This window comes from Caretta caretta, chromosome 11, assembly GCF_965140235.1.
Source record: "Caretta caretta isolate rCarCar2 chromosome 11, rCarCar1.hap1, whole genome shotgun sequence".
NCBI classification, from domain to species: Eukaryota; Metazoa; Chordata; order Testudines; family Cheloniidae; genus Caretta; species Caretta caretta.
The window spans coordinates 50,776,625-50,789,577 of NC_134216.1; the positions used below are offsets into that span (position 1 = coordinate 50,776,625).

The window sequence follows — 12,953 nt, forward strand, 5'->3', positions numbered from 1 at the left end:
AATTCAGGACTTCTCTAAATGACAATAGCTTGACTTGACTTCTCTAAATGACAATAGCAATTAATTACTAATACTAACCTTTTTTTTTTTTTTTTTTTTTTTTTTAAGCACAAGAATGAAGGCTAGGATTTTAAAGCAATGCTTAAAATCTGGCCTATACATCTCAAAATTTCAGAACCTAGGCAGCCAACATATGGAAGAGAAAGTCATTGAAAACCAACAACACTATCAGATATTTTTGTTGCACTCTCAGGCCTCATCTACACTGAAATGTTATATTGACATAGCTATGTCAGTCAGGGTATGAAAAACCCCCATACCCTTGAGCACTGTAGCTATGCCAATCTAACACCCAGTGTCGATGTAGCTAGGTCAATAGAAGAATTCAGAGGCAATGCATGGGGGAGGCATATGGGGTCATGTTCCCTCCCCTCAGGTTTGCTGTGTGGATTGTACTGAGCATGCTGAAGCTGGCTACTCTCACTTGCTCTCCTCCCCCCCCCCCGCCCTTGGCAAGCATGGATCATCTCTGGAAGAATGCTTCCATTGACCTAGTTACTGGTAGTCAGGGAGGTGCTGAAAAAAACACTTTCAGTGGTTGTAGGCTCTGCCTAATCTATGAGGTTATACTGGCATAGCTATGGTGCTGTAGCTATGCCACTATAGTTCCCCTAGTATAGACACACCCTTAAACGTCATCCAGGGAGGTGGTGTTCCTACACTGAGAGAAGGGGTTTTTCTCTATCAGCATAGCCTGTGCCTATACTATGGGGCTATGCCAACAATACTATGCCAGTATAGTCTCCAAAGACATACCCTCAGTCCAAATTTAGTGCCAAGTCTTGAAGAAAAGAAAATTAACCATCAGTCCCAGAAGATGAATCAGAGGTCAGAGTGCAAGTCAAATGGTAGAAGTGCATTAAAATGCAATGCATTATTTGGCTCTGCATCTTATCATAAAACTATCACCTACATATTTGATTATATATATCATATTACATATGCACACATGCATGTTGAATACATACATAGAGAAAACACATGTAAGAGTGAGTGGTATCACTCTGCATTTGGAAAGCCTCCATTTCCCCAAATTTGTAGCTAAGCCACAAATCAATTATGCAAGTCATTTGAAAAGAGTGCTGCTAAAATCTTCGTACTATAATCAACTTGTGCCAGGTAGTCTGTAGATGACACATTTTACAGAAAAAAAACCAACAACTTTAGAAATGTTTCAGAAAGCTTTAAAAATGTTGTTAGGTATATTTCTCATTTCCTTCCATCTGAAATTCCAGGACTCTTAATTACCATGAATCTAACTATAAAGGGCTGAGGGAGAGAGATGAAAAAATAAAATTAAATTATGCATTGAAAGCTAAGTTAGGTCATTTTAGAGGTTTAAAAAATATATTCGTGAAAATGTTTCCTCTCCCTTTGAGTCTAGTGGGACTGAGGGTATCTAAAGAATTTGGTGAAGGGGAAAAAGAGAAATGGTTCTAATGAAATTTTAAACTCCCTAAAACATTTTTACAAGAATATTCAATAAAATATTTGACATAGGCCCTGATCCAAAGCTCTCTGAAGTCAGTGTGAAGACGCCTATTAACTTCATGGGCTTTGGCTCAGATCCAGTACTAAGTACTGTTATGATAATTGGGCCTAAAAATTTAGCCTGACTGTGAGCTCAGCTGTGAAAGCTGAGTAAGTTCATAAGCTGTCACAACCTATCAAAACAAATGTTGACAGGAAAAGGTGAAAAGATGAGGCAAAGATTGAATTAGTCCAAACAAAAAGGCTTTCAGCTATAACTCAAGGACTGCGTTAAGATCATTCCTGGTAAACAAAAAAAAGTTTGGGATTGGAAATCAACCAAAACTGGTGTGTCAGAAACTAGACCTAATAGGTTGACAAAATAATGAGGGAATGGACTCTTCCACCCATCACTACCTTTTGGGGCCCTCAAAAAGAGACCTTGGGGGGAAAAGCTGGCTGACAAAGGTGAAAGAAGCAGAAGCTGCAGTGAGCTTTTTCATCATAGCTGACACGGTCTCTTGGGATCCCAGACCTTCTTTGTCCTATTCCTGAGAGATGTCCTGACCAGAGAGGGAGAGATCCAGATGACAGTGCTACCTCCTTCAGCTCTGGCTCCATCCCAAACACCACTTGGGATGTGACACTTTGTTCCCCTTTCCCCCTGCCATATGTCCTTTTTTCTTCCCTACCTTATTTCTTCTCTTTTCTGTCTCTTTCTTATTAAAGAGAAAGCAAAAGAAACCTGGTTTAGCTGGCCAACACTGTATATTTTGCAACACTAAGTCTGAGACAAGAAAGGCAGTTAAATGCAATGCCCTAAACAGCTCAATGTTGGTACAAGTTTGCTGGTTCAAGTTGTCTGTTAAGACTCTCCTGTGCCTGTGTTTTTCAGCAGTGGGATTGCAAGTGAAAGTTGACACCAGAGACAGGAGTTGCATTTTCTATCGTTGTTCTTTTCTCTCCCCTTTTGTGTGTTTGTCTAGTTTTGTTTTCTAGACAACAGGACTGGACTTTCGCAACAGCAGCAGCAACAACAGTTGAGATGGGTTAGAGATGGGCTAGAGCTAACTTCATGTTTCCCCCAAAGGACAGTTTGATTACCTAAGAGACTGTCAGACAAGATTTTGTATTTCCTTTAAACTATCTACTGACAAAGGGAAAGGAAACAAGGAATGCTGTTAAAATGAATGCTGTATTTAATACTTTGCATTTCAAATGTTTTAACTGCTTTTTTTCCTTTTCTGCATCTTTAATAAAAAGGTAAAAGGATGTTTAAAGGTGTATTTCCCATGGTAATAAGGAGGATGAGGTCTCTATATACCAAAATCCTAAACCTTACTTTAAAAAGCAGTTTAATATTGGACAGTAACTGGGTCTCATGTTAACTCCTGTGACTCTTTGGGCTCTTTACTCCATCTTAATTACTACCACAGTGCATGTCATAAATATAAAGGGAAGGGTAAACACCTTTAAAATCCCTCCTGGCCAGAGGAAAAATCCTTTCACCTGTAAAGGGTTAAGAAGCTAGGATAATCTCGCTGGCACCTGACCAAAATGACCAATGAGGAGACAAGATACTTTCAAAGCTGGAGGGGGGGGGGAGAAACAAAGGTTCTCTCTGTCTGTGTGTTGTTTTTTGCCAGGAACAGAAAAGGAATGGAGTCTTAGAACTTGGTAAGTAATCTAGTTAGATATGCGTTAGATTCTGTTTTGTTTAAATGGCTGATAAAATAAGCTGTGCCGAATGGAATGTATATTCCTGTTTTTGTGTCTTTTTGTAACTTGAGGTTTTGCCTAGAGGGATTCTCTATGTTTTGAATCTGATTACCCTGTAAGGTAGTTACCATCCTGATTTTACAGAGGCGATTCTTTTACTTTTTCTTCAATTAAAATTCTTCTTTTAAGAACCTGATTGCTTTTTCCTTGTTCTTAAGATCCAAGGGTTTGGGTCTGTGTTCACCTATGCAAATTGGTGAGGATTTTTATCAAGCCTTCCCCAGGAAAGGGGGTGTAAGGTTTGGGGAGGATTTTGGGGGGAAAGACGTTTCCAATCAGGCTCTTTCCCTGTCATATATTTGTTAGACGCTTGGTGGTGGCAGCAATAAAGTCCAAGGGCAAAAGGTAAAATAGTTTGTACCTTGGGGAAGTTTTAACCTAAGCTGGTAAAAATAAGCTTAGGGAGTTTTCATGCAGGTCCCCACATCTGTACCCTAGAGTTCAGAGTGGGGAAGGAACCTTGACAGTGCATAATGGTGCATGGTGACAAAAGTAACAGAAGAAAAGCTAAGGTTTTTCATTAGCCTAATAAAAGCCATAACTTTAATTCCTGGGATTTATACTGGTAGTGGTCAATCTTTTCCATACCATGGCTTCAGGATACAACAGGAAAGAGTTTCCCCTTCCCATTGAGCCATAAAGAAAGGGAAAGTGGTCACAACCTCCTAAAACCTGTCTGTCAGGGAAGTGGGGGGGAGAGGGGGCAGTTGTGACCCTCAGGTTGAGAACCTGTGATTTATAAACTCATTTTGTAGCTGTTTATATAATCTCAGCAGAAAGCTTACTGAACATTTATTATGAAGCCTTCCAAGGGTCTTGGAAATCTTACAAAGCCAAGCCTTTTTTCTGGTAAACATGACACTTTCGCATCAAGAGAAATATTTTGTTAGAGCTGTAATAAATGAGGTCTGCTTGGAAACAGGATCACGGCAAGATTTAGTATGATGACCACATGGGGTAATGAATTCCATAACCTAATTAAAGTATAAGGAAAGAATAGCTCAAAGCAACCAGAGGAAGAATAATGAAACATTAGCTGAATATTGAAAAATCCACTTTGTATATTAAAGAAATATGGTGCTGGAAGAATAGTTTCCCTGCAAAGACTCTCACGTTTGACTTTTATTGAAAATTCAAAGTCTAACACCAGAACATCTGCAATCCAAAATAACCAGCTGACATATCATAGTGCCAATAAATGGACAAGAAAAAACCCCAGAACAAATAATAGAGGCAATTTAGCTAGAAATGAACAGTTTAAGTGAAAAATAAACTGTTCCAAATAATATTTGAAAACTGGAACCCCTCCAAATCCAGACCTTATTTTATTATTTTTACATGTTTGTGCAACTTTATGCTTGATAGTTTCAGCAAGGACCAGAAGTGACAATACAAATATTGTGCCAACAACTTTGTGAACCCAGTATCTGCAGTTCTGATGAACTAGGAATTTGACACTGGTTCAGCACAGACCCTAAGCATATGTCTAATTTTATTGGGTCCTATACTCATGGAGGTTTAGTGTAGCAGAGCTCCATCTCAGCCCCCTCCTGCCCATGAAAGATTCCTATACTGGTGGTGCTGGGAGGAGGCAGGGGGTGTGCATGGGACCTAAAAGTACAGAGCTTGGCAACAGCAAAGATGTGCCAGCAGGGAGTTCCCGTGCTCTGGAGGAATTATCAGATGGATTATGGTCGCTTTATACCCTGAATGGCACAAAGGAGTCATAACTGGGCTTGAGAATCAAGCCCTAATTTTCCTCAGAGAAATGTTAACTCATCAACATTGCGCAGCCAATACACCACTTGTCCAAGGTATACATTTAATACACAGCTACTGGATTGTATTAGGTTTTGTGTACCATGTTACTAGAAATATAAAAGAAACTCAACATAAATCATCTCTCCCCTTCCTTAATACATTGTACACTGCTATGTCCTCCCACTTCACCGTTGCTTAGTCAAACTGTATGCATAGTCAGACTTTTTAATCTTTCTTCCAGGCTCTATAGCTCTATATGATTTTTGTCGCTCTTCTGAACTCTGTCCATCTTGACAACCTATTAACAAGGTGTAATCACAGAGAATTGGAGAGAGGAACTATTAGCTCTCTGTCCCATGATATGATGTTCCTGTGTAAGAAGACCAAAACTGGCTTTTTTGGTGCTGCCATAGCACGTTGTAAATCCTAAGTCTCCAATCACCCCTTCAGGACTTTTGGGGTCATTATTGCTTTCCAGCTGTCTCCCTCCCACCGAGTATATTTTTTTATAATAGGGCTAACGTTATGACAAGGGGTCTCATCCTCCTCCATATAAGAGCCGAGAAAAAATACTGTATTTCACATGCAAAAACCCTCAATATCTATAAAGGGGAGATTCCAGAATTGTAAATCCTACCAGATAAAAACCCTCATGCATCAGTTCTTTGAACTGAGTGCTATGCAGCATCTCAAAATGCTAAGCAGGACACAGTAATACTTGAAAAGGCATCACTCAGCAATTCCAAATCAGAGTACTTTAGTTCTTGCGCTTCAGAACTCTTCTGCATTAAGTGTTGCCCAAAATAACAATGCCAATTGGAATAACAAACTCTGTAGAAAAAAAAAAGGGAGACTCAGAACACAAAAATAGTCAAAAAGAAGAAAGGTCAAAATGTAAATACAAAATGCTAGTACTGGCTTCATATTTAATCTCCAATTCATCTTTCATGTCAGCAGTATTCCACTTCGGTGTTTGCTTCACATCCGGTATCCATGATTCAACAGTATTAGCTGACAAAGTGGAATAATCAAAAAGGGAAAGCAACTTGCTACTCAGACATGAAGGGACTGCATTAGATCTAACAGTTATTTAAGGCATGAATTAGGCCATCCGAGGATCTCCATAGGGAAAAGTGCATGAAGATGCCAGTGATCATAACACCACAAGTATAATGTTTGGAGTATTGGGATACAATGTAGACTGAAAACGTCTTTAAAAGGATCAGAAATAGAATGGTTCCCTGATGCAGTTTCTTACTCTCTCTCTTTCCTGTGGATAATATCAATAGCACATATTTTGGGCCAGATCCTTAACACCATGAACCCCCCTTTGCCTTACTCCATCAATGAAAAGGGGCCGTAAATCAGATTACATAAGGATTTACCCTTTGCAGAGGGAATCTCCAGGTGGTGCAGTTATTTGATACTGCCTCCACTCACCGCACTTGCAGAGGAGACATGAGGCCAGAGTGCAGCAGCACACTGGTAATTTCTGCTGGGGAAATGGCCCCTTGAAGCCATATGCAGTTGGGTCCAATAGAGAGCAACTCTGATGCCACTCTTAGTCATGTCAGGGTCCAAACCAGCCTGCAGTCATCTCCAGGATCAGGGAGCTACAAAGCAAGGATAAAGCATTCTTTGCCCCACCACATTTATCCCACACCATTGAAGCCAATAGGACTTTTGCCATAGATTTCAACAAAAGCAAGATCAATAGCAAAGTACACATTCACAAACTAAACACAGATTTTTGGATGTGAACCATACTCTCTCTTATGCCCTCCTACTGTTTACTGATCTTATGAGCATTTCTTTTCTCTTGTACATTCAAAAAACTTGACTACTTAAATTTTGAACAGTGCACTTTTTAAGCTTTATAGTTAAAGCACACTCTGTAGCTTCAGCCCTTTCTTCCATCACAGCAGAATGACCTCCGGGGAGAAAATAGTTCTTTCACAGGATACATAGATTATAAGACTAAAAATAACCATTTTGGCCATCTAGTCTGACTTCTGCACAACACAGGTCAGAGTTTCATCCAGTAATTCCTCATCAAGCCCATAACATCTGGGTGCATATTTTCTAGAAACACATCCAATTTGGATTTAAAAACTACGAATGACAGAGAATCCACTACCATTCTTGGTAAATTGTTCCAATAGTTAGTTACCCTTACTCTTAAGGATTTGCACTTTATTTCTAATTTGAATTTTGTCTTCCAGCCACTGGATCTTGTTCGGACTTTGTCCGCTATCTTAAAAAGCCCTTTTCTAGCAGAAATAGTCTTCCAATGCACGTATGTATGGCCCATGATCAAGTCACCTTCCCAGGTGTTGTGGTTTGATTTTTATCATGGCACTGTGACTTTTGTCCCATATCATCTTTTTCCTCCCCCACCAATCATCGTAACTGGAAAAAGCAACTAGAACTCTCATTTGAGCTACTACCTAGATTCACACCAGAATCCTCAGTCATGCTGACATTTTCAGGCTTAATCTCTTCTAGCCAAAGCAACAGCAGAGTATAGAACATCGTATCCATATATAACTAGAACCATTAGGGCTTTAGTCCATGCTCCTTACTCACTGCTACTCAGGAAAAACTCCTACTGTTGTCAAGGGCAACTAGTAGAGCTGTCTTAACCATGAATTCGGGGTGATTCAGTTCCCCACCCTGCTCCAAAGTGTGTCCACACAAAAACTATTTAGTTGGCTTTATGATAGATGGAAGGTAAATTTAACTTTTTATGCATATCAGTGAAATACTGATGGAACCTGTCACAGTTCAGGGCAACTGCACCTATATTTCCTCTCAGTGGTCCAGGAAGGGAACCCACTCTCAGGCTTCCAGCTCCCCAGCCATTGCCTTTTTGGGTGGCTACCAGTATCTCACCCCATCTAACCCGTATATTTCCATGCTGCACAGTTCCCTGCATTCCCAGCACAGAGTGCCCAAGTACACCTGCTTGCTTTCTCTTCAGAGAGGTTAACAGTGTGACTTCCCACAGTTACAGATATCATCTAGCTCTTTTGATGGAAGCCTATTTTATTCTTAAATTAAAAGCTATACAGAGAAAGCACAATAAAGAAACCTACACACATGCTAATAAGCTTACCAAACAACACCCCAACCCTAACATGGGCTCTGGCAGGAACAGTCCTTGAAAATCCCACAGAGGGGTTCCCTTTATGGTCCCAAGTTCATAACAGCCTCAGCTCAGACCTAGCACCCAGTCTTATGGGCCTCAGTAGGCCAAGTCCTTCCAACCCTTCTCTAAGGATTAGGGCCCTCCATGGGCTTGCGGTTCTGTCCATATGCTGGATCAGGTAGAAGGCCCTGAGCCAATTTAAACACCAGGTTATTTAACTCCAAACCCCTTTTTTGTCTGTTGGTCCCTGGAGTATCCAGTTTGAACTAGTATACGTGCAGCTCTCCAGGAGGAGTGGTTTCAGTAAGGTTTAACTTAACTTTAAATGATCTTCAATTCCATTAGGTTTGCCCATAATATTGTCAGTCTGTCACAAATCCGCCACAATAGCGCAGGTGCACTACTACCAGTATTTTGGCAAACATTTTCCCTAGGATGGAGTGTAGTCTCTGAGTTGGGCTGGACTTTAAAATCTGCCCCTAAAACAGACTGAAGGGGACCAGTAGGTAGAGTACAATAACTGAAGTATCTTGTTGATATACTTGTTTTATACTGGAAAAATCTGCTTATCATATTATAAGATGCTAATTTTCTTATTAATCTCTTCTTCGGTCATCACGTTTACTTTAGCCTCAAATTTTGCTGCATGCTTTTATGAGTAAATAGAGCTAAAGGCATTGCCACAAAAAAGGATATATGTGACTGTTAACAGGAAAAGTTTACAAAAGAAGCTTTCACATCCTGCTCTCAAGTATCAAGATAAAATCTGTCTTCTTGTTAATTTTGATCTTGAGAAATGCATCCCCAGTTCAAAATAATTATTTTGCAAGGTTATTAAATTCATTTTTAAATATGGCTGCTGCTCGTTGTAGCATGTGATCCAGAAAATCCTTTACTTATTTCAAAGCATATTTTCTTTATCTGAATTATGCTGATACTCCAAAATGAGGTGTTCTAGGTGCTCCTCTTTATAAGGCTACTTCAGATGTGTGATGGATACTCCCACATAGCTGTAATTTCTAATGGGGTCTATTTGTTAATGAAGAGTTAGATACTGTCAGGTGTGTATGAGAGAATTGCTATACCCAACCTTGGGCTAGAAGGATATTTCAATACTCTAAACACTACCTTTCCACGGGGGAACACGTGATTTTCTGATGCTGCAATACAAATGTCCCAGTGCAGGATTTCTCTGCCTGTTACACTTATATAGCAGCACCAGGAGAATTGGTTGGGTGTCTATTGCTGTTGCAAATGCCTTATCCCAGATTACTTCTTTGTTTGCCGTATAACCTTGCCTCTGCCCCATCCCATCATTTCTGATACTCACTGTGTGTCCCATATTTATTCCCCCCAATCCTATGCCCCCCTTTACCAGGTCCAGGGCCCTCAGGATGGGCAAGGGCACTCTTTACACGGTTATTCTGATTTAGCAAGCAACAGGTCAACAGATGCATGACCCCTGCTGGCTCCAGTCTGTAGACGCAGCAGCAACAGACATCAGCCAATCCGACTGCTTCTACGGTACAGGTGCACAGCTCAGCAGACAGCTGTGCTGAAGCCCTTCCACTGCTCTATCAAGTCTAAGGCCAGGTCTACACTAAAAAGTTACGTTTACCCAGCTACAGTGCTCAGGGGTGTGAAACGTAGCTAAGGAGACCTAACCCCCAGTGTAAACAGCACTAAATTGATGGGGGGAAATGCTTCCGTCAATCTAGCTACCACCGCTCAGGGAGGTGGATTAACTATACCAATGAAAGAACCCTTCCATCACTGTAGTGAGTGTCTACACTGAAGTGCTATGGCAGCACAAATGTAAACAAGCCCTAAGTCTGAGAAACTGCTCCACTGTTGCCTCTTTGCCAACATCTCTGCCTAAAGTATAAAGGCATAGAGTATGAACCTAAATCCCTGCAACAAACCCCATTGCCAACTCTGTCCGCATATCTATTCAAGGGACACCATCATAGGACCTAACCACATCAGCCACAGCATAAGAGGCTCGTTCATCTACACATCTACCAATGTGATATATGCCATCATGTGCCAGCAATGCCCCTCTGCCATGTACATTGGCCAAACCGGACAGTCTCTGTGCAAAAGAATAAATGGACACAAATCAGACATCAAGAACTATAACATTCAAAAACCAGGTAGAAAACACTTCAACCTCCCTGGACAACAGACTTAAAAGTGGCAACTCTTCAACAAAAATACTTCAAAACCAGACTCCAACGAGAAACTGCAGAACTGGAATTAATTTGCAAACTGGACATAATCAAATTAGGCCTGAATAAAGACTGGAAGTAGATGGGTCACTACAAAAACTAATTTCTCTCTGCTGACACTCACACCTTCTTGTCAAATGTTTGAAATGGGCCACCTTGATTGCATTGGCCTCATTAGCACTACAAAAGTGATTTTCCCTCCCTTGTCAACTGTTGCGAATAGGCCACTTCCACCTTAATTGAATTGGCTCATTAGCACTGACCCCCCCACTTGGTAAGGCAACTCTCATCTTTTCATGTGCTGTGTATTTAAAACTGCCTACTGTATTTTCCACTCCATGCATCTGATGAAGTGGGGTTTAGCCCACAAAACTTATGCCCAAATAAACGTGTTAGTCTCTAAGGTGGCACAAGGACTCCTTGTTGTTTATGCTGTGACTGTGGCTAGTATTCTTGCTATTCATGTAAATACTGAATCCTTCTTTGAACCATATGGAGTTGTTGCTGTCAATTACATTTTGTAGCCGTAAGTTCCACAGGCATTTAAAATGTTTCTTTAGGTCAGTTTTAAACTAGTCATTTTTAAAATTTCATGGGACATCCTCTTGTTCATCTTCTACATGGAAGGGTAAGTAGAATACCCTCATGATCTTCTCTCTACTGTTCACTACCGTTGCCATGCTATCTCCTATTCATCATCTTTTTAAAATAAGCAATTGTCTTTTCTCTCTATCCTTCTTTGGATGTCTTGCTATGCCTAATTATATTGATTGCCCTTTTATAGTTTTACTATATCCTTTCTGAGAGGGTGTGATCAAACTGGGCACTGTATTCATGCTGAGGGTGTATCACTGATTTACATAATGACATTTTAATTCAGTTTTATCCCCTTTCTTCCTTATACAGCCTACAGTCTTCCCGGCTTTTGACATTTTATTTATTTAATAAAGACTTATTAAAACATAACTCATCACTGATCATCACTGATCATAAGCTTTTCACTTCACAGCACACGCTTCCACTCCCTTGTTTATACAAAAAGCCCTTAGCTTCACAGAACAACCTTGGAGAATTATTGCTGATGGGGCCAAGTGACAACATATAACCAGTAATCTCTGCATGAATATATTTAGCATGTATTTGTTAAGATGTACTTAAGCCTTCACATGCTCTGCAAATTGTTTTAGCAAAACGACAAAGCAAACCAAAATTTCTCAATTAGATTTTGAAACCCCATTCGATTTGGAATAGCTCAAAAGGGCATGAGATGTTCCAACAAAGTCAATTATATGCTGACAGTATGGTCAGGTAAATGAAGGGGTGACCTTCAGGAAAGTTCTATGGGCTGTTTCATACAGGAAGTCAGACTAGACATTCACAATGGTCTCTTCTGGCCTTGGAATCTATGACTTAGTGAAACACTGTTTTCCTTAACCTGAAACAATGCACACTATTAATAATCAGTAATGCTTGCCATATGAGCAAAATTACATTGGCTTTGCTAATATAAAAAGTGAATCTATTAATTCATAACTGTTTATTAAGTAAATATAATCCCTGTGCAGCAGAAGGTAATTGCAATTTACTCACAGTGGGGAAAGGTGACATTTCCTCCCTCCCATCAGGAATCAATCTGTAACCTGAGTGACTGCGTAACACTGGAGACAGTTGGGCTCATTGCAGGGTCATGGTTGGAGAATTGCAGGCTGGAGTTATTTTCAGTCATCTGGGGGTTATTTATTTTACAGAAAACATGAATTCAAACAAACATTCCTGGGAGAACAGGAAATCAAACTATCTGCCAGTGTGTGTGTGTGTGTGTGTGTGTGTGTGTGTGTGTGTGTGAGAAACACTTTAAAGACATGGACATAACCCTGGGATCCATCTCACCGTGGCAGGGAGGAGCGTGCAGGAGACAGGTGGGGTTCTGGCCTGCTCTTGGGCTCTCTCAAGCTAATCCAACAGGCCAGACAACAGAGAGCAGTTGAAGAAAAAAGGAAAAAGAAATACAAGAGAGTTTAGGAAGAGAGGACCCAACTCTCCTAAAGAAAACAGCGATTCAGATACTTGGCTGCTCTATGTTGGTCGACTCCAGTGGCGCTCTGCCAGCTTCCACCAGCTGTGGATCTGGCCCACTTCCTTTACTCCTCAGTGCTTCCCTGGTATCCTCAGTGTACTGGACAGGCTTCATCTGCCTGAGTGGATTAAAACATTCAGACGTGGGAGGGAGGAAACAAATCCAATAACTCAGTTGAAAGGGGACATAAGCCTCTCTCCAGCTCCAACCCTCTAAAGAAAACAGTTTTTGGAAAAGGCTTTTTTCTCTTCTAAATTCTTTTTGCCCTTTCCTTCCCCAACTCCCTCTCAATAGTGTAATCTCACCCAGGGCAGGCACACCCTAGCTGTTATGCTTATGAGAGAGGAGCTGCTTCTGTAGATAAGCTTGACAGACTTTAAAGCAAGAGAGTTACCATAAAAACACAAAAAGAAAAGGAGTACTTGTGGCA

General features: G+C 40.6%; 1 protein-coding gene across 4 annotated transcripts in view; it reads right to left on the minus strand.

The window, feature by feature from the left end:
* The window catches only part of TFPI (tissue factor pathway inhibitor), a 106,751-nt gene extending 94,668 nt beyond the window's left edge, over positions 1–12,083 (minus strand). For all 4 annotated transcript variants that reach the window (XM_048869338.2, XM_048869345.2, XM_048869337.2 and 1 more), the window contains exon 1: positions 12,037–12,083. In XM_048869338.2, the coding sequence (XP_048725295.1) occupies positions 12,037–12,068 (32 nt within the window). In that variant the 5' untranslated portion in view covers positions 12,069–12,083. The remainder of the gene's footprint in view (positions 1–12,036) is intronic.
* Positions 12,084–12,953: the final 870 nt, after the last annotated feature.